Source organism: Chrysemys picta, chromosome 5, assembly GCF_011386835.1.
Source record: "Chrysemys picta bellii isolate R12L10 chromosome 5, ASM1138683v2, whole genome shotgun sequence".
Taxonomy (NCBI): Eukaryota; Metazoa; Chordata; order Testudines; family Emydidae; genus Chrysemys; species Chrysemys picta.
Window position 1 is genome coordinate 74,129,695 of NC_088795.1, and position 21,399 is coordinate 74,151,093.

Sequence of the window (21,399 nt, forward strand, 5' to 3'; positions counted from 1 at the left end):
ACTTGGGGGCGAGACTTGCGCCAATAAATTGCTGTTATCTTCAAATGGAGCAGAATATTACTAAATAGCTGTGAAATATCAAATACTCACCCTAGGTATCTTGGCTACTGGATAGAGTGTATATTAGAATGCAATACTACAAAATAGTCAGTGTGGAAAACTGTGTCAACGGGAGCTGGTGGGTCGTAAATTAAGAAAGAGAGATAGAGATGCAGGAGTTTGCAAGGAGCCGAGAAGAAACTCAAATCCAATTGCTGCAAATGCTCAGTATGATACCCTGAGGATTAAGATATATTTGGTTAAGCAATAGAGAGTATGCACTTTGGGAAAAACAACAAACAAATGCTTCTTCCTGTGTATTATTATTCCGAGGAGTAAAAGCGGAGTTAAATAAGAGCTGTTACATTACAACAGCGTATTCAAGTGCTGCTTTCTAGTTTTCACTATGGCAATAATGCAATCTATTTGCACGCAAAGAAACGATAAGGAATATAAAGAAGAGTGCAATATTTACGTTTGTTGGCACCATGCTCAGTTTGTTTAGCTTGTTTCTGCTCTACAATAATGAATCAAGAACTCCTTCGAGTTAAAATTTGCATTGACACAGGCAGGAGAAAAGGCCAATTGAGACAAAGAGAGGATTGTTGTGGTGTGAAAACTCACGGAACAATGTATCCCAATACATACATATGTTGTCCAATCGAGGAATATAGAGTTTAACCAAATATGTACAGATCACGATACAAATTAAATGCATAGTTGATATAAATATAAGTATATGCATGGGTATGTATCTGGGTGTAAAACTGTATATGCAGTTTTATTCAAGTGTTTCAAACGTTTTTATATTTAAAGGCAGGATACTGAAAATGGTGGGCTCAAATTTTCAGTATTTGAAGGAAATAATGTATGTACAATACTGGCATTTTACACGTGAAAAATGACTGTGTGTATAACATGCCAATGTCGAAGCAGATAGATTAAAAATACTGTTTGAATGTTGCAGTGATCCAGTCTAGTGATTTTCTTTAACGTTTTGCTACTTTTGGGTTAAGTATTTTTGGTTTATAAGGGGGATAGATCCCTGCAGAGAACAAATGGGTATATTTGTTTCTAAATCTCTCTCTCTCTCTCCCCGCCCCGTTAAATTGTGCTTAATTGCAATGCCCTAGGAGCTTTTCAATATAATTCTGGATGCGTTGTAATTGTGAAAGTTTCTGGTGAACCGCTACTACTGTCCCGATAACATCTCAAGTGATGAAAGAAACGGAAAACATGAGGCAGAGAAAAAGTAATAAAATATATTCGAGATACTGATCTGAAAATCAGTCCACAAAGCTAACATCATTGTTCCTTCATTATTGCTATATAAAAGACTGCTAAAGTTAAGCGCGGAACTGGATTTTAAATACAAATTTCCACTACTTCTTTATATACAAGTTATAAAGTCTGTTTGAGAGCAAATGCATCATGTGTGTTCTCGAATGTAAGTCCTTATATAAACCCACCTATAATAGTTTGATTTGCAATATTCTTTTTCTTTCTGACCAGCGCATATGAAATCTCTGCAGCTAAAATTGATTAAAAAAAAAGATTTCTTAGCTCAGTACGTTTCCTATCATAAATATAAGTGATACACTACTTTGTTTTTTTAAAAAGTAAGACTTTGTTTTTAAAATTCGTCTTTCCTGTTGTGTCACTGATTTAACTGCTAAAATGGTCGCAAGTAAGGCGGGCATCTTTATCTAAATTATAAACAGACGGATATGTACGAGCTCACTGTAAGTAAAATATCTTGGTGCATACAAAGCTGAGCATGGCTTTGACTTTTCACATGCTTTTCGTCTCTTATTGTATTTCAGGAATAATGCAATAAGTTAGGCTTCTGCATCCACCGGTTAAGTCTCTTCGAACTGGATGAGCAAGAAGAGCAAGAGACGAGAAAAGTCTCTTAGTAATATACTGGAACTGAGTACATGGCATTTTGTCATGTAAAGCTCAGCGGATGATCTGTGCCAGCAGAGGAATCCTACGGAGGGCGCAATTCAGCAGCAGCGTCTTCACCTTCCCTGAGTGCAATATGAAGTGTATGGCTATCTGCTTTACAAGACACAGCCCAAAGAAGCAAAGCTTCACAATTGTTTTTCGGTCCCAGTGGTTGTCATTGTAGTTCATCATATGTGCAGACACGCTATACGCTCCCCCTTTCTTCTCCCAAACAGCCAGAGAGCAGCTCAAACATTTATTTTGCATCTTACTTGTCTTCCCCCCCCCACCCCGCGAAAAGATTCAAAGTGCATGATAGCGGTTGGAAAAACATTTTTCAGCTTGGTCGTGTGTGCTATTTTTGAAAGCAGTCAGAATTAAACTAAATATTTAAAAAAGAGTAGATAGCTCATGGTTTTGTGAAAAATACTGATCTTTTCATATATTTATTTTCTTCTGTTTATCCAAGATAAATAAAAGTAAACAGGCCATAAGGGTTTAATGAAATTAAACAGGCCAGAGGAATAGAACCGCATGTTTTATGTTTTAGGAGACTGACCTCCTAATAAGTGTTGTCCTTTTCTAAACCCTATTTTACATTATTTTTAAAATAGAGAGGTGAATTTAACAAACCATCAAACACACAAAAGCTCCTGGAGGGGGGGAGTAGATTAAAATATAAAGCAAAGAATCAATGGAATCTATAGCTTTGAAAACTGAAATATAGAATACTACCTGGTAAATTAAAGAATTTCGCATACAAATGTCTTCCCTAAAGAACCAAATTCATCCAGCATTGTCCAATTCTCAACATTAGTTTAATAACTTAAAAAATAATAATCCATGGTGTACATTGGCTGGATAACCTTATTCTGAAAAGCCTTCCTAGCACGGGTAATTCTTACTCAAGGAAGTAGTTACCCTTACTCAATGGGACAATTGTCTTGAGTAACAACAGCTCATGTAAGTAAGGATTTGCAGGATCGGGCCCAAGAGGTATCTCTAGCATCTTTCATGAATAAGCTAATGAATTTTTTCTATTCTGATTTTAGAATGATCTTGCTTAGAAGATTGTTGTTCCTAATTAGGTTCTAAGTAATCTAAACAAAATACACAATTTTAGTGTTTAAGTTGTCCTTTACCTTATCCCTCCAAAATATTATGGAACACAGAATCTTGGGTTTTTGAATGCGGAATTAAAATCTGGCCCGTGGCTGGAAATGTTTAGATCAGGTACCCCCAGCTTCTTCTAACTACAGTACCTGGCTGGGAGCAGAGGAGCAGAAAGATGGAGCTTTTTTGTGGGTGGTTAAAAACGGAGGCCTTTACAAGCCAACTCTGGTTTGACCCCTTCACCTCATGGGAGGAGCCAGGGTTCCCCTTATCCCTGTTTGTGCCCTAACTACCTCACAGCAAGCACTGTCTCCCCGTGAATCGTTTGAAAAGTTTAGATGTGTTCAAATTTATAGAGTGCATAATGTCATTGACCTGAGACCAAATATATTAGAAAGAGAGATAATTCTCAAATATATTTTGAAGTGTCTAAGTACCAAGTGCCCTATGGATGGCAATCTACATACTACTAAACCTCCAGTTAGAAGTCCATAAACTAAACTCAACATAGAAACCCTGCAATAATATGGAGTTTTGAAGGGACGCTGGAGAAATATCATTTGAAGTCAAACCTGTCAATTCGCGTTAATGAAAATAACTCTTGCCACGTTAGTTGCACTCAGTTACACTCATGCAGCCACATCATTGATTTCAACGGGTCTAGCAAAGGGCAGAATTTGGCCCTGCAAGTCTGCTTTAATTGCTGCGGATGGACGTATAGGAATCCTGGTGTTCGTTACTATTATCAGTACTGAAGGGTGCAAATATTTAAGGCATGATAATCTGTGCCATTAAGTATGTATTTTATACATACGCGTATATAAACCCCAACAACAAGATAGCGTTCACTTTGTAAGTTTAAATGATGTGCAATAAACCCACAAACACACCAATTTTACCCCTGCATGTGTGAGTAATTATTCAAAGATTGCTTCTATTTGGGACGAAGGACACAGAGTTGTATTGATGCCACTTAAAAGAATTTAAGAAACCCAGTGATCCCCAGAAGAATAATAAAGCCTTCATAAAATACTCTATTGAACAGACAATATTTCTTATTGAGTTTGTGGTGTTCACATAGTTTCCCCTCGTTTAATGTTTGCATTCCTGGGGGAACTGTGTTTTGAAGCTGCTTTTAAAATCAGTGCTGATGGGATTGCTTGGGCGAAAGGAATTGTTTTGATCAATAAATATTTTCCTGATAGCATTAGGTTTACGTGCTTGCGGGAAACAAAGATTAGCCTGGCATTACTTTGGTTGTATGCTAAAAAAAATTAAGCACTTTTATTGTCAATATTAATGGAGACCCTCAACTTAGGTTTGGTTTTAAGCAATGTTCAGAGATAAAAAGCAACCCTATTTGACCTAAAAATATCCCACTTCAGCTTCGACAATTAACTGTAATTTTGCCCAAACTGCCACAGTGTTAACGTCGTACTTTCTGTGCCACTCGGTTCATCTACCTGCTGTAACATATTGTGCTATGACTTGCCCACTAATTATTCAAATACAAAGACTTGTGGTTGAAAGCAGCTGCCTACAGCAAATGTTGTGTAACACACTTGTTCAGAAGCATCAGTGTGTTTAGCTGCAACCACCACAATTCCTATATATGTATCTACATGTAATTGATCTAGTTGAGTGACGTCCTTTTTGGTAATTTGGATACACCAAGTCTCCAGTTAATGACACATAATCAGCCTTTAGGTCACTTGGTCATTCTCTTATTACAAACCCCTCCTGCTCTCTCTGATCTCCTTTCAAACTAAATTTCACACAAACAAATAAAGTAAGACAGGGACAAGGGAGAAATATTGGAAAACTTTTGATAGAGCACTATAAACATTTGAGAAGAAAATCTAAAAGAGGATAGGAAAGAACATCTTATCAAAAAGAGAGCATTGTGTACAAAACTTGAAGAGAAAAAGTTTCTGGCTTATGTTAGAAATGACACAAAATTAAAATAAAAATAATTACTAACAGAAATGTCATAACATAAACACAGAAGGCAGGAGACTTACTGGAAATGCGCACCAGTAGTGTAATTTATTGTTATAGATTATACAACCGATATGTGATTCGAAAAATGTTTCTTTGACTCACTTTGACCAGCAAAACCTTTTTATTTTTTACTCTTATTTTATTAAAGCGAAACTGAACAAACTGAGAAATAAAGACCAAAATGTAATTTACTTGTAAAAATCTATAGAAAAAAAAAAAGAAACGACTTCATGGATATAGCATTGTGTTAACGTGATAATAAAAATCAATATTTTATATAACTAAAGATCTTAACATAGTTTTTCTTTTTTTACCAGCAGGAGGTAAAGAACCATTTTACTAGATACTTTAAGAATATTCTTTTGATCTGCGTCCAGGTGAATGTTTTCCCTCACAAATACTCTGTATGTATTATATGTATATAATAAACAACGTTACTTCACATATTTATATAAATATAGAAATACACATAAGTATAGCTATAGAAAGACACATATGTCTTATAAACTGTCTGAAGTATATTTAGAAAACTATTTAAATATTATTGAATTAAAGTTGATTAACAGATTATTTTAAAAAACAGTGAAAGTAGCATCATTCAAGTGTTTGCATTTACAGTAGACAAGAATTCTGAAACTGGACTGAATTCCACACTGTTATTCAAACATTAGCAATTGACACAATATTATCAACATAAGTTTTTCCCAAACATCTTATTTGTATTTAATAGCCATAGGATTCAGAAGGCGATTATTGAGCATGTAAGTAGAGCTTTTGCACCCTTTAGGAGACTTTACACAGGAAGAAAAATTGAGCAACTAATACACTGAAAGGAAACTCACAAGGCCTCAGGTATTATAAATCTTATGTGTTCATTACATTCACAATCTTTTTAGGCATTTCTAGAACACATTTTCATCCACATGTAAAAAGTTCAGCTAAAATATTCATGCTTAGCAGTGTTATTATCCTACAGAGTAAATCAAATGGCAATGTATTGAGAAATCCTGTACACTATAATCTGATTTTCTGTCTTTCTGGGTACATACACATGTATATTTAAATTCCCGAAGTATGGAAAGTGGCTGGTGATCCTCCTCCTCAAATATACTGTCAAATATTGCATTTCAAGGGCCAGTGCCTCCCATCAGAAAGTATCATACAGACTTAATCCCACCCAACATGGAGTAGTCTGCTAGGCATGCATATGCAATAACTAACTTGCCCCTTGGTAACTCAGTGGGCACTCAGGGAGCAGAGCAGAATTTAGACATTGGAGGTTGTGAATAAGCACTGTTATAGTAGCATGCCATTGGTTTACCGTTGTGCTTCTGGAGTGATATTTGAGTGGAAGGCTGAGTTTTGAACGAGAAATTAAAGGAATTATAGTTTGAATAAAAACAGCTCAAGTCACTCGAATTACATGGGCAAGGGAATGCATCAAAACGCCATCTCTGGGAGGGGTGATTCCCAATGTGCAGAATACCTCATGGTTACTGAACCCCTAGTATGACTCGCCAGAGGACACAAGCCCCCCGCACACACGCTAAGGACCAAGTCAGGCCCTGCTAGCTCAGGTAGTTCTACCTAGGCACTTAATGCTATTTGAATAGGGGATGGGACTCATGGGGATGATTTACAGATTCTTCTAACCCCTCGATCAGCCCTCGTGGCCTGTAGTGGACGAGATAGTTGTTTTAAATACTATCTCTGGGTGACTCTGCGTTCCCTGGGCTCTCAGACGCTGCGCGTTTGATCTGAGGCGCTGATGTTCCCCCTCCATTTATCTTCCGCAGAACCCGGCCTTTGTCTCCCAGCATCTCAATCAAGCTGCATAGCTGAGCGACGGTGTCAAATCCCCCCAATTCGCGGTCAGATCTGAGAGGGAGAGGCTTCTTTCCTGCGCACGTTCGCTTCAGATTTGAATGCAGTCCCTTTAAAGATCTAGAGGGGGTGGGGGGGTGTTATACTGTACATGCATATCCTTGCAGCAAAGGACTTTGCTTCCTCCACGGCAGTAATCAGCATCTGTATTGCTCTGGTGACTGCCATAGAAGGAAATCCTCCTTTGCAAATGTAACCGTCACAGGGTGAATCCCCCCCACTTTCCCCCTCCTTTTGGTCTTGCAAGCGTGTGATAAGCTCCTATAGGTCCGGAAAGGGTTAACTGCTGCCCCTCCGCCTCCTTCATTCTCCCGGAGCCCCCTGAATGCCACCGCTTTCCTCTAGAGGTCTCATTAGGGAAACCCTAACTGCTATTTTCAACATTTCCTCAATCAAGCGCCTTTAAATATAGCTCCACAAACAAATTGGCGGCAAAAAGCGTAGATCTTGTCAGGAGTGAGACCAATCCAATATTTCACCCTTGTTTGCTTTGTAATTACTGGATGGCTTGTGGCTACCTTCTTGCCTCACTGGGGCAAACTCCCCCCGCCCGCTCTTTTTCACCCTGTAAAGTGTGGGATGAACCAGCCTGTTGTGCTACTAAACAAGTGATCTGGAGGGGAGGGGGGGGGGGGGGGAGAAAAAAAAAAAACCCTTCCCAAATGCAGCCTTAAAGCCATTCACCGCAGTTACTGGCTTGCTAGCTAGACTTGTGATTTTTCCAAGCCACACTCTCTGCTCCTACAGCATTTTTGTTTCAGTTCACACACTCGCAAGTTGTGCCCTTGCAGGTATTTGTAAGTGGTTAGTTAGTCTTTGCTTTACTGGAATGAATCTCTCTGTCTCTCTGTTAAACTGCTACTATGATTTGTTATATTTTCCACAGCGCTTATTTTTGTTTGACTGTTGTACAAAGCTGCTTTAAATCTGCTGCAGGGAGAATAAAACTTAAAGCTGCTTGAATGGATTCCTATAGACTTGTAGGCTAGTCCTGGCCCACTTTAGTTCCTGCCTAGCAATCCCTCTGCATAAATCAGGCCTGGAGTAAGGTCGATGTCTGCAGTCAGGGGCAACAATCAACTAGCTAATATCAACAAAAACAGTAGTTAACTCAAATTATGTCCTAAGCCTTGCATTTAACAGAGAAAAGGCAGGCTGTGCACTATTAACAAAGCTGTTATATTTACTTTGCTGTGAACTGAGAGAACTTTTATGATAAAGGCAAATAATACAACACAAAAGGGAACTATGACCATAAATCTTTTTTTATGGATTCTCTCTTTAGCAGAAAAACACAGTAATTCAACAATTTTATGATTCAGCTATTTTGCAGGTACATTGAAGTTATTTATATAAGAAAGTATGAATATCACACACACACACTTTCTTGATTTATATGGCCCTGATTTGGCTCCCATTGAATTCAGTGACAAAACTCTCATTGACAACCATGGGAGCAGGGTTGTTTCCTATCTGTATATAGTGCACATATGATTACTGTGGGTACACATTCTGGGATTAGTTACAGTGTCATTTGTCTCATATGAAGCATCTTTTAAAAGTTTACACATCTATATGGAATTATAATTCTGGAATAATTCTATAATCTAAACTAAAATGGACATATTGAATTGTCTCCTCTCTTTTTTGCACCAGAATCACTAATGTTTGAGATTGTTAAACCACCCAATGCAATAAAAGTATTAAGTACATAGTGTCTTCAAAGAATTTACATACTCAGAATCTTGTCCTACTATAAAACAACCTTAATATTTCATAAAGCTGTTTCATTCATTACTAGCATAGCATGTTAGCTTCAATTTCACTAGGGAGATTTTGATTAATCCTGCTTTCCATGCCTTATTCTGGTTCCTGTTTACTGTCATAATGCAGAATCCTGCATTCCTTGAACACTCAGGCCACCAATTTAAGTGAACAGGAGAGCAAGGAATGCAGGGTGGGGCATATAGTTTGTCACCTGGTTTAATACTGCAGACCTGGGAAATTATTATTTCCCCTAGAATCCAATACTTTTCTCAACACACCATGTATATAACACACACAGGCACACACTCACACCCACACCTTTAGTACTATCTCTGACCATTGAGTTTTGTAACTGGCAGTTTAGAAAAGCAAAAAAGCAGTATTAGTTTATGGAGTGAGGTGTAATCTTTAAAAGTATGTTTCTTTATCAAAGGACTATTCCCACATATTATTACATGAAAGATGGAACATTATTTCCAAGTGTGTTTATTTGCATAGAATACGCAAATTATCACATAGCCCTACATTTCTTAAGAACACTTCCAAACTGACTCACTGTGTTAGCTACAGTATATAATGGCTGATCCTAATCACATATAATCACACCTACACAAATGTATATTTTAGTTTTTGAGTCCAATCCTGCAAACTGTTACTCACAGGTGTAGTTTTTCTTCCTGCAAGTAGTCTCATTAAAGAAGTCAATGGGATTGCTTATCTGAGCAGTGATTACTCACCTGAATTAGGGTTTTAGGATTTAGACCCTGACCTGAAAAAAACTTTTGACTTCAGTAGAACTACTCACAGTGCATAAAGTTAAGCATGTCTGCTGTATTGGAAGTCCAAGACACAGCACTCATTCACTTCAGTGTTACAAAATTAGGTTTTTATTTATAATGCAAAAAGATATGGACTGACTTTTGGAAAGTGGACATGCCTGTGTTGTGCCAATGTGCATAACCAAAACTGAGTTGCATATGTGTGAAAATATAGGCACATGTGAATGAGGCATTTTTGTATATGCACGTTTAAAAATGTGGGTCTATAAGAGTACAGTGTACAATAGGCATAACTTATACCTAAAAGGCAGAAAATGATTTTTTCTAAATTCAAGGGTATGTCTAAATGATGTTTAAAGATTTTTTTTACTATAATGCTATGCTCAGTAATGCTGTCAACCACAACAACTTTCTACTCAAAGCTCCACAATTTCTCTTTATTACCCTGAAAATTCACAAAGATGGAGTGACATTCCCAAACAGTAAAATGCACACAGCTATCTTTATATTTTAGATATTCAGTTCTATAGGCTGATGTTATTAAAATTAAAAACATGCGCTTTCAGGAATGCAGGTTGTCTGGATATAAATATTTCTCCCCCCACCTAGCCCCAAACAACTCAGCTTCTCATGAAACAAATGTTGACTCAGTCATTAAATTGTTTTAAACAGTAGCAAATAAAACAATGATGCCCTTAATGTTTTAGTTGTTCAAACAACAATTGGATAAGCTCTTTCAGCTGGGAGCACTTTTCTAATACCTTTGTAGGTAATAGGCTTCCCATTATGTGCTGCTGTGTGAATATCAAAGACTGCACGTTGGGCAGGCATTCACCATTTTATCCAAAATGTCACAAAGAAGACAACACAAAAAAACTGAATGGCTGTGCCTACATTAGGCCTTTTTTTCTTAACGTTTCCCACTACTACGATAGCACCTGTGCAGCTCCACTGGTGGTAACAATGGTGGCAACATGAGTGTAGACTGGCTGCCTGCATTTCAGTCGCTGTGTCTTATAACCCTGATCAGTGGTCTGGATGCTATGGTGGTTAAAACACAGGTAGCCATTCGTGGCTTGCATATACTAGAGCTCCCACTGCTGTTGTTGCCAATGGAGCTGCCATTTGTGGTAGCAATGGTGGAAAGTTTTAAGTAATTACAACAAAAGGCTAGTGTAGACAAGATCAAATTTGAACTAAACATTTTCAGGAATTTTAGACTTCAAATTAGGTTTTGAGGAATAAAAAGTTCTTACAAAAGCCTAATATGAATGGAAATGTTTCAATAGTTAAAAATCAACTGAAAGATTTTTTTTAAAATGTGGTTTTAGATGTTCCTGTGACACAGAAGCTCCTTGGCAAAGGGTGCCTTCTTCTTTGCAAGGAACTCTAATTTCAGACCTGAAAAACTCACTACACCAAACATGTCTTGCAGGATATTTATCCATAAAAAGTAAGTATCGTGTAAAGTATCTACAGCAAGCTTGTAACTTGTCAAGATTCATAATAGGGCTGTTGATTAATAGCAGTTAACTTACGCGATTAACTAAAAAGAATTAATCGTGATTAAAAAAATTAATTGCGATTAATCGCATTGTTAAACAATAGAATACCAATTGAAATGTATTAAATATTTTGGATGTTTTTCTACATTTTCATATATATCAATTTCAATTACAACACAGACTACAAAGTGTACAGTGCTCATTTTATATTATTTTTGGTTACAAATATTTGCACTGTAAAAATGATAAACAAAATAAATAGTATTTTTCAATTCACCTAATACAGGTACTGTAGTGCAATCTCTTTATCATGAAAGTTGAACTTACAAATGCAGAACTATGTACAAAAATCCTACATTCAAAAATAAAACAATGTAAAACTTTAGAGCCGACAAGTTCACTCAGTCCTTCTTCTTGTTCAGCCAATTACTAAGAGAAACAAGTTTGTTTACATTTATGGGAGATAATGCTGCCCACTTCTTAATTACAATATCACCTGAAAGTGAGAACAGGGGTTCGCATGGCACTGTTGTAGCTGGCGTTACAAGATATTTACGTGCCGGGTGCGCTAAAGATTCATATGCCTCTTCATGCTTCTGCCATCGTTCCAGAGGATATGCATCCATCTTGATGATGCTCCTTAAAAAAATAATGCATTAATTAAATTTGTGACTGAACTTCTTTGGGGAGAATTGAATGTCTCCTGCTCTGTTTTACCCGCATTCTGCCATATATTTATGTTATAGCAGTCTTGGATGATGACCCAGCACATGTTGTTCATTTTAAGAACACTTTCACTGCAGATTTGACAAAATGCAAAGAAGGTACCAATGTGAAATTTCTAAAGCACTCGACCCAAGATTTAAGAATCTGAGAGGGATGAGGTGTGGAACATGCTTTCAGAAGTCTTAAAAGAGCAACACTCTGATGAGGAAACTACAGAACCCAAAGCACCAAAAAAGAAAATCAACCGTCTGCTGGTGGCATCTGACTCAGATGGTGAAAATGAACATGTGTTGGTCCACACTGCTTTGGATCGTTATCGAGCAGAACCTGTCATCAGCCTGGATGCATTCCTCTGGAATGGTGGTTGAAGCATCAAGGGACATATGAATCTTTAGCGCATTTGGCATGTAATTATCTTGCAATGCCGGCTACAACAGTGCCATGCAAACACCTTTTATAACTTTCAGGTGACATTGTAAGGAAGAAGCAGGCAGCATTATCTTCTGTAAATGTAAACAAACTTGTTTGTCTGAGCGATTGGCTGGATAAATAAAATAAATAACAGATTGGACTTGTCAGCTCTAAAGTTTTACATTGTTTTATTTTTGAATGTAGTTTTTTTTGTACATAATTCTACATTTGTAAGTTCAACTTTCTTGATAAAGAGATTGCACTACAGTACTTGTATTAGGTGAATTGAAAAATACTATTTATTTTATTTATCATTTTTACAGTGCAAATATTTGTAATAAAAATAAATATAAAGTGAGCACTGTGCCCTTTGTATTCTCTGTTGTAACTGAAATCAATATATTTGAAAATGTAGAAAATATCCAAAAATATTTAAATAACCGGTATTTGATTATTGTTTAACAGATCGATTAATCAAGCGATTAATCACAATTGATTTTTTAATCACACAATTAATTGTGATTAATTTTTTAAATCACTTGACAGCCCTAATTCATAATCATTGTGAGATGTATGTATGGGTAATATTTAAGGAATAATATATTTATATGGAAAGTATTCTTTAGTGGACCTGGAGTAAAAATTAGTCTCAGTGATGGCACATTCAGGCAGGATAGAGTTGTCACCTAGCCCTGTTTAGCTGGTGATGCAATGCAAGGCACAATTGTTTAGCCTTCCTCAATCCCAAGTCTTTCATTAGAAAACTATTAGAGGCAATAGCAAACAAATGAAACCTCTTGAAGGTAAAAAAGAAACTTCACAAGACATGGATATGTCCTGTCTCTGAACAGAAACATAAGACTGCTTCAATATAGCACGGAGAAGGGAGAGGTATTTTGAATCCTTTCACTGAGGGTGACATATTGAGGTTCAAGGTGTTTTCATGAAAAATTGGATCCTGGTTCCTTGCAGCCAGTTAGCCAGCTAGCTCTGCAACAGACTGAACTTGGGTGGGGGAGGAGGGAGAGGAGAAGAAATATACTTTATTGGTTTGCATTTTATCATTTTGTTTTGTGTTTAACCACTTGTTTCCATCACTCTCTCATTTCTAATCAAATCTTTATTCTTTCTTGAATAAACCTACTTTTGTTTTATTATAAATGCTCAAAAGTGCTGTGTGGTTTATAGGAGCAGTTGCTTACAGTAAAACTAGGAAATTGGGACACACTGCTCCTTTGGCGGCAGAAGAGCTGTAATTTCTGTGAGTAGCCAATGGCAAGGGGTGGATATCACAGGAGAATGATTCAAAGTCCATATCTTTTTGCATTATAAATAAAAACCTAATTTTGTAACATTGAAGTGAATGGGTGCTGTGTCTTGGACTTCCAGTACAGCAGACATGCTTAACTTTATGCACTGAGAGTAGTTCTACTGAAGTCAAAAGTTTTTTTCAGGGTCAGGGTCTAAATCCTGAGTCCCTATTCAAGTGTGGGCTTGATTAGGGACTGTGAGTGGCTGGCTCACTACAAAAGCAATTTTCCCTCCCTTGGTATTGACACCTCCTCCTGCAGGGGCCCCCACAAGAATGTCTGAGGCTCCCCCCCGGCCCCGGCCCCGCCTTCCCCCATCCACCGGCACCTCAGCGAGCCGCGTCCGAGAGTGGCCCTGGACAGCGCTGCAGTGGCGTGGCTCCGGCAGGACCTGAACTCCTCCTGCTCAGAGACGCGTAGTAAGGGCGCGGGGCTGAAAGCTCCAGCGGGCCGAGCATCAAGAGCTCAGGTCCTGCCGGAGCCATGCCGCTGCAGCGCTGTCCAGGGCTGCTCCTGGATGCAGCTCGCTGAGGCTCCAGGAGAGAGGGGAGGCGGGGGTAAGTAGCATGGTAAGGTGTCAAGGCTGGATCCCCACTTTGAACTTTAGGGTACAAATGTAGGGGCCTGCATGAAAACTTCTAAGCTTAACTACCAGCTTAGCTCTGGTTCGGCTGCCACCATTTCAATGGATTCCATTCCTGGGAAACCTTGAAAAACCTTCACCAAATCCCTGGTGAATACAAATCCAAACCCCTTGGATCTTAAAACAAGGAGAAATTAACCATTCCCCCTCCTTCCTCCCACCAACTCCTGGTGAACACAGTTCCAACCCCCCTGGGATCTACAACAGGGAGAAATTAACCATCCCCCCTCCTTCCTCCCACCAACTCCTGGTGAATCAAGATCCAAACCCCTTGGATCTTAAAACAAGGAAAAATCAATCAGGTTCTTAAAAAGAAGGCTTTTAATTAAAGAAAAAGGTAAAAATCATCTCTGTAAAATTAGTATGGAAATTAACCTTACAGGGTAATCAAATTTAAAGAGCTCAGAGGACTCCCCTCTAGTCTCAGGTTCAAAGTACAGCAAACAAAGATAAACACTCTGGTAAAAGGTACATTTACAAGTTGAGAAAAACAAAGGAAAACTAACACGCCTTGCCTGGCTATTTACTTACAAGTTTGAAATAGGAGAGACTTGTTTAGAAAGATGTGGAGAACCTGGATTGATGTCTGTTCCCTCTCAGTCCCGAGAACGAACACACTCCCAAACAAAGAACACAAACAACAGCCTTCCCCCCCCCAAGATTTGAAAGTATCTTGTCCCCTTATTGGTCCTTTAGGTCAGATGCCAGCCAGGTTACCTGAGCTTCTTAACCCTTTACAGGGAAAAGGATTTTGGAGTCTCTGGCCAGGAGGGATTTTTATAGTACTGTACATAGGACAGCTATTACCCTTCCCTTTATAGTTATGACACACCCCCCAAATCACAGATAGTGTTGGATGTTCGGTTCCACACTGGCTGTGATTTCTTCCTGGAGTTCTAGGAGAAAACAGAGTTAATAAGACACATGTACCTTTAGACATACTACTGATTATATAAAAACTAACAATATGTTTCATTCCACGAACAATTGTTAATCAGTTAACTCTGGGAAACTTTCCCGGGAGAGTGCATCAGCCACTTTGTTAGAAGCTCCCGAAATGTGTTGTATTTCAAAATCAAAATCTTGGAGAGCTAAACTCCACCGAAGAAGTTTTTTGTTATTTCCCTTGGCGGTATGAAGCCACTGTAGCGCAGCATGGTCTGTTTGTAGTTGGAAACGCCGTCCCCAAACATATGGGCGTAGCTTTTCCAGCGCGTACACAATGGCATAGCATTCCTTTTCGCTGATTGACCAATGGCTTTCCCTCTCAGACAGTTTCTTACTGAGAAATACGACAGGATGGAATTCTTGATCCGGTCCTTCCTGCATTAAAACTGCTCCCACGCCTCGCTCGGACGCATCTGTGGTTACTTGGAACGGTTTGTCAAAGTCTGGGGCCCTTAGCACAGGGTCAGACATGAGTGTTGCCTTAAGCTGGTTAAAGGCCTTTTGACACTCATCAGTCCACTGAACTGCATTTGGCTGTTTCTTTCTGGTTAGGTCTGTCAGCGGGGCGGCGATTTGGCTGTAGTGGGGTACAAATCGCCTATAATATCCAGCCAAGCCTAAGAAGGATTGGACCTGTTTCTTAGACTTTGGAACCGGCCACTTTTGGATAGCATCCACTTTGGCCTGTAGGGGATTTATAGTTCCTTGACCCACCTGGTGCCCCAGGTAAGTCACTCTGTTTTGGCCTATTTGACACTTTTTAGCCTTAACAGTTAGTCCTGCCTGCTGGATGCGCTCGAAAACTTTTTCCAGGTGCTCCATGTGCTCTGCCCATGAATCAGAAAAAATGGCCACATCATCGAAGTAGGCAACTGCAGATTCTCCCAATCCCGCTAGGAGACCATCTACAAGTCTTTGGAAGGTGGCGGGTGCATTTCGCAACCCGAAAGGGAGTACATTGAATTCATACACCCCTGCCTGGGTGACGAAGGCTGACCTTTCCTTAGCGGGTTCATCTAGTGGTACTTGCCAGTACCCCTTGGTTAAGTCTAAAGTAGAGATGAATTGGGCATGTCCCAATTTCTCCAATAGCTCATCTGTGCGTGGCATTGGATAGTTGTCAGGACGAGTTACAGCATTTAGCTTATGGTAGTCCACGCAAAAGCGTATTTCCCCATCTGGTTTGGGAACTAGAACCACTGGAGATGCCCATGCACTCTTAGAGGGGCGGATTATACCCATCTGTAGCATGTCCTGGATCTCCCTTTGTATAGCAGTTTTGGCATGAGGGGACTCCCGGTAGGGTGGGGTTCTAATAGGGTGAGCATTACCTGTGTCAATGGAGTGGTATGCCCGTTCGGTCCATCCTGGAGTGGCTGAGAAAATTGGTGCAAAGCTTGTGCACAGCTCCTTGATCTGCTGTCGCTGCAGACGTCCAAGGGTCGTGGAGAGGTTCACCTCTTCCACGCCACCATCCTTTTTTCCTTCGTAGTAGACACCTTCAGGCCACTCCGCGTCATCTGTTTCCTGGGCTGTAAACTGGCAAACGTTTAATTCTCTGGAATAGAGAGAATTAACATGGTATACCTTAGGCTTTATGTTGGAGGTGGGGGAGGCTATGAGATAGTTAACAGCTCCTAGGCGCTCCTGGACCGTGAATGGTCCTTCCCACAACGCTTCCATTTTATGGGCCTGGAGCGCCTTTAAGACCATGACTTGGTCTCCTACTTTGAAGGACCGTTCTCTGGAATGTTTATCATACCAGGCCTTTTGCTCTTCCTGAGCATCCTTTAGGTTTTCTTTAGCAAGGGCTAAAGAATGTCGGAGGGTGTTTTGTAGGTTGCTTACAAAGTCTAGAATGTTAGTTCCTGGAGAAGGCGTAAACCCCTCCCATTGCTGCTTCACCAACTGTAATGGCCCCTTAACCTCACGGCCATACACAAGTTCAAATGGTGAAAACCCTTAACTGGGATGTGGTACAGCCCTGTAGGCAAAAAGCAACTGCTGCAACACTAGGTCCCAATCACTGGAGTGTTCATTTACAAATTTACGTATCATGGCCCCCAAAGTTCCATTAAACCTCTCCACCAGGCCATTGGTTTCATGATGGTAAGGGGTGGCAACCAAGTGATTCACCCCATGAGCTTCCCACAGGTTTTCCATGGTCCCTGCCAGGAAATTAGTTCCTGAATCTGTAAGGATGTTGGAGGGCCAACCTACCCTGGCAAAAATGTCTGTTAATGCCTGGCACACACTTTTAGCCCTGGTGTTGCTTAAGGGTACTGCTTCCGGCCATTGGGTAGCAAAATCCATGAAAGTCAGTACGTACTGCTTTCCTCTGGGTGTCTTCTTTGGGAAAGGACCCAGAATATCCACAGCTACGCGCTGAAATGGGACCTCAATTATGGGTAGTGGCTGGAGAGGGGCTTTAACCTGGTCTTGGGGCTTTCCCACTCGTTGGCACACCTCACAAGACTGGACATATTTAGCAACGTCCTTGCCCATTCCCTCCCAGTGGAAGGACTTCCCCAACCGGTCTTTGGTTCTGTTCACCCCAGAATGGCCACTGGGATGATCATGGGCTAAGCCCAAGAGCTTTACCCGATACTTAGTGGGAACTACCAACTGTCTTTGAGGATGCCAGTCTTCCTGGTGCCCACCAGAAAGAGTCTCCTTGTATAAAAGTCCTTGTTCTACAACAAAACGGGATCGGTTAGAAGAGCTGAGAGGCGGTGGGGTGCTCCGCGCCGCCGCCCAAGCTTTCTGAAGGCTGTCATCTGCTTCCTGCTCGGCCTGGAACTGTTCCCTTGATGCTGGAGACATCAGTTCCTCCTTGGACTGTGGACTGGGGCTTGGTCCCTCTGGAAGCGATGCAGGTGCTGGGGCTGTTTCCATTGACTGTGAACCGCTGTCCGCTGGTGCACTATGTGGTATCTCAGGCTCTGGCTGAGCCTCTTGGGTAGGGTTATCTGCTGCTTCCGCCAGGTCAGGCTCGCTGGTGCCCTCTGGCATTGGAGTTGTAGACGGGTTTGCAAGCGCTGGACTCAGTGCTGGCAATGGTTCTGGTGCTGGTTGCGTTGCCAGTTCCGGTTCTGGGACTGGCTTTGGCTGGGTCTCTGGGATTGGATCCACTACGGCTGTTGCAGTCGTTGGCAGGGGATCCGGTTCCACCACCTTTGTCTGGGTCTCTGGAAACCCAGACGGGGCCCTGGTGGACGGCTTAGGAACAGGGATGGGGGTGAAAGCTTGCTTAGCCTTTGCTAGTCCCAGTTCATGTTTCCTTTCTTTTTCTCTCTCCTCCATCTCTTTTTCTTTCAGCTCCATAGTTCTCTTGTGAGCCTCCTCTTTGGCTTTTTTCAGCTCCATCTCTCTTTTATGGGCCTCCTTTTTGGCTTTTTCTTCTCTTGCTCTCTGCTCTGTCTTGAGTTTTGTTAATTGAAGCAGTCTTTGATGTTTTCTTTCATTTTCTTCTGCTTCTAGTTTGGCCAGTTCTATTTTTTCAGCTACTTCTTTGGTAGTCATTTTCCTGTTTTCTTGTGCTGGGTCACCCCCTCTGCAGTTGACTGAAACTGGGAAGCTCTCAGCTCTGGCTGCTGCTGAGTTAACAGAGACTTTCTAACTAGCTACTCCCGAGGATGTAAAAAGAAAAAAAAACAATTCAGCTTGTAAAGTCCTTTTACCAGTCAAGTTTGCTCATTACTTGAACACTTCTCTTAACAAAGGACCTTGTTAAAAAAAACTTAACACCTCTGCCTTCAGGCAAGGAGAGATAAGATATGCATCTATCTACTTCCAGCTCGGCTTTCCAAGCAGCTAGAAGAAAAAAAAAATCTCACTGGCTTTTGGGTTTAAAATGATCCCACCGCTCTACCACCATGTCAAGGCTGGATCCCCACTTTGAACTTTAGGGTACAAATGTAGGGGCCTGCATGAAAACTTCTAAGCTTAACTACCAGCTTAGCTCTGGTTCGGCTGCCACCATTTCAATGGATTCCATTCCTGGGAAACCTTGAAAAACCTTCACCAAATCCCTGGTGAATACAAATCCAAACCCCTTGGATCTTAAAACAAGGAGAAATTAACCATTCCCCCTCCTTCCTCCCACCAACTCCTGGTGAATACAGTTCCAACCCCCCTGGGATCTACAACAGGGAGAAATTAACCATCCCCCCTCCTTCCTCCCACCAACTCCTGGTGAATCAAGATCCAAACCCCTTGGATCTTAAAACAAGGAAAAATCAATCAGGTTCTTAAAAAGAAGGCTTTTAATTAAAGAAAAAAGTAAAAATCATCTCTGTAAAATTAGTATGGAAATTAACCTTACAGGGTAATCAAATTTAAAGAGCTCAGAGGACTCCCCTCTACTCTCAGGTTCAAAGTACAGCAAACAAAGATAAACACTCTGGTAAAAGGTACATTTACAAGTTGAGAAAAACAAAGGAAAACTAACACGCCTTGCCTGGCTATTTACTTACAAGTTTGAAATAGGAGAGACTTGTTTAGAAAGATGTGGAGAACCTGGATTGATGTCTGGTCCCTCTCAGTCCCGAGAACGAACACACTCCCAAACAAAGAACACAAACAACAGCCTTCCCCCCCAAGATTTGAAAGTATCTTGTCCCCTTATTGGTCCTTTAGGTCAGATGCCAGCCAGGTTACCTGAGCTTCTTAACCCTTTACAGGGAAAAGGATTTTGGAGTCTCTGGCCAGGAGGGATTTTTATAGTACTGTACACAGGACAGCTATTACCCTTCCCTTTATAGTTATGACATAAGGAGTCAGGGTCGGGGGGTTAGATAAGGGGTAGGGAGTCCCAGGGACAGTCAGGGGACAGGGAGTGTGTGTGTGTGTGGGGGGCGGAGGTTGGATGGGCAGAGGTTCCAGTGGGTGTTCCGGGGATCTGTCAGGACTTGGCGGGGGAGTGGATAGGGGTCGGGGCAGTCAGGGGACAGTGAGCAGGATGGGTCGGGGATTCTGAGGGGGGTAGTCGGGGGGCAGGAAGTAGGTGGGAGTCGGATAGGGGGCAGGGCCAGGCTGTTTGGGGAGGCACAGCCTTCCCCACCTGGCCCTTCATACAATTTTGGAGCCTCGATGTGGCCCTCAGACCAAAAAGTTTGCCCACGCCTGCCCTAATGTCTCAAAAAAAAAGTGGCTTTGCGTTTTAATTTAATCGCATGATACGCTCTATATAGAAAGCCCATGTTCGCTCGCAGCATGCAGCATGCGTCCTCATTACTGTGGCACTGCATTACCATTGGTCCTCCCCTCCCCTCCGACTACTATTCTAGAAAATTCTTTGACCCATAAAGCATTATGGGGTACACCGTCACACTACCTAACAAAATGAAAGATACCAAAATGAAAGATTTGTTTGCAGGTATCATCACATAGTCAATGCTCGTAGGGGTTAGAAAAATGAAACATACGTATCTTTCAGGATTTGAGAAGAGGAAGCAGAAGAAAGCTAGACAGACACAAGAAGAAAAGGGAAAAATAATTCTTCATAAATTTCTTCAGGCACAATCCAAGTCAAGTCAGTTGACTGAGTTGAGCGATGCTGACATTCAAGGGTCTTCAGAGGTGGGAAGTGAAAGTGGTGTTGTAAGAGAAAAAGAAAAGGCGGTGTGTGAGGAATCCAAAATATTACCATATTCAGAAAACAATGTTATGGTTGTTGCAGAAGAAGAGAAGGAAATCCAGCCTCTTTGGATAGACAATGGAGAACACAGCGGTAACACTGCTATAACTGAGAAACTGGTACAGTTGACTAGTCCTGCTGCTGTAAATGAGAATGACAAAGAAGAGCTGTGCAGTAATGACCCAGCCTCTTGTAAATACCTAGATATAAAGAAAAGAGATCTTATTGTATTGAAGGGTCCACCACATAAGCCCAAAAACTTTTCTCGTGATTCTTTTGGCAGGAAATTGCCAATAACAGTTTTTTCTAAACATCTGAGTAATGGCAAATGTATTGAAAGAGACTGGATGGTGTGGAGTAAAGATGCTGCAGCAATATTTTGTTTCCTCTGCAGTCTCTACAGAAGTGAAACAAACTAACCAATTACATCATTCAAAATTTGTCGAAGGTGGAATTGCCGATAATTGGAAAAAGATTTACGAGAAAATCAAGAGTCATGAAGAAAACGCTTTAATTTGAGCAATTACATTAAGTGGAAGGAATTATTTCAGACACTTAGTGATAAAAGAGGCATTGATGCAGCATTACAGCATAGTATTAAACAGGAGGAGGAAAAATGGCATAAAATATTAACTGCTGTTGTTGACGTAATTCTTTTCCTTGCAAAGAATAATCTGCCATTTCGTGG

At 40.7% G+C, this 21,399-nt stretch overlaps 1 protein-coding gene and 1 long non-coding RNA gene across 2 annotated transcripts in view; one reads left to right on the forward strand and one right to left on the reverse strand.

The window, feature by feature from the left end:
• LOC122172349 (uncharacterized) overlaps nt 1-21,399 on the forward strand; it is a 36,005-nt gene that overhangs the window by 1,009 nt on the left and 13,597 nt on the right. Inside the window, exons 2-3 of the long non-coding RNA XR_006172585.2 lie at nt 1,863-5,477; nt 10,862-10,983. This is a non-coding gene — a long non-coding RNA (uncharacterized LOC122172349). The remainder of the gene's footprint in view (nt 1-1,862; nt 5,478-10,861; nt 10,984-21,399) is intronic.
• LOC135983683 (serine/arginine repetitive matrix protein 1-like) lies at nt 15,020-19,365 on the reverse strand. Its single transcript, XM_065596600.1, has 2 exons — nt 17,294-19,365; nt 15,020-16,629 (listed from the first exon to the last, which is right to left on the reverse strand). The coding sequence occupies exons 1-2, from the start codon at nt 18,593-18,595 to the stop codon at nt 16,624-16,626; spliced, it is 1,308 nt and encodes a 435-aa protein (XP_065452672.1). The 5' UTR covers nt 18,596-19,365; the 3' UTR covers nt 15,020-16,623.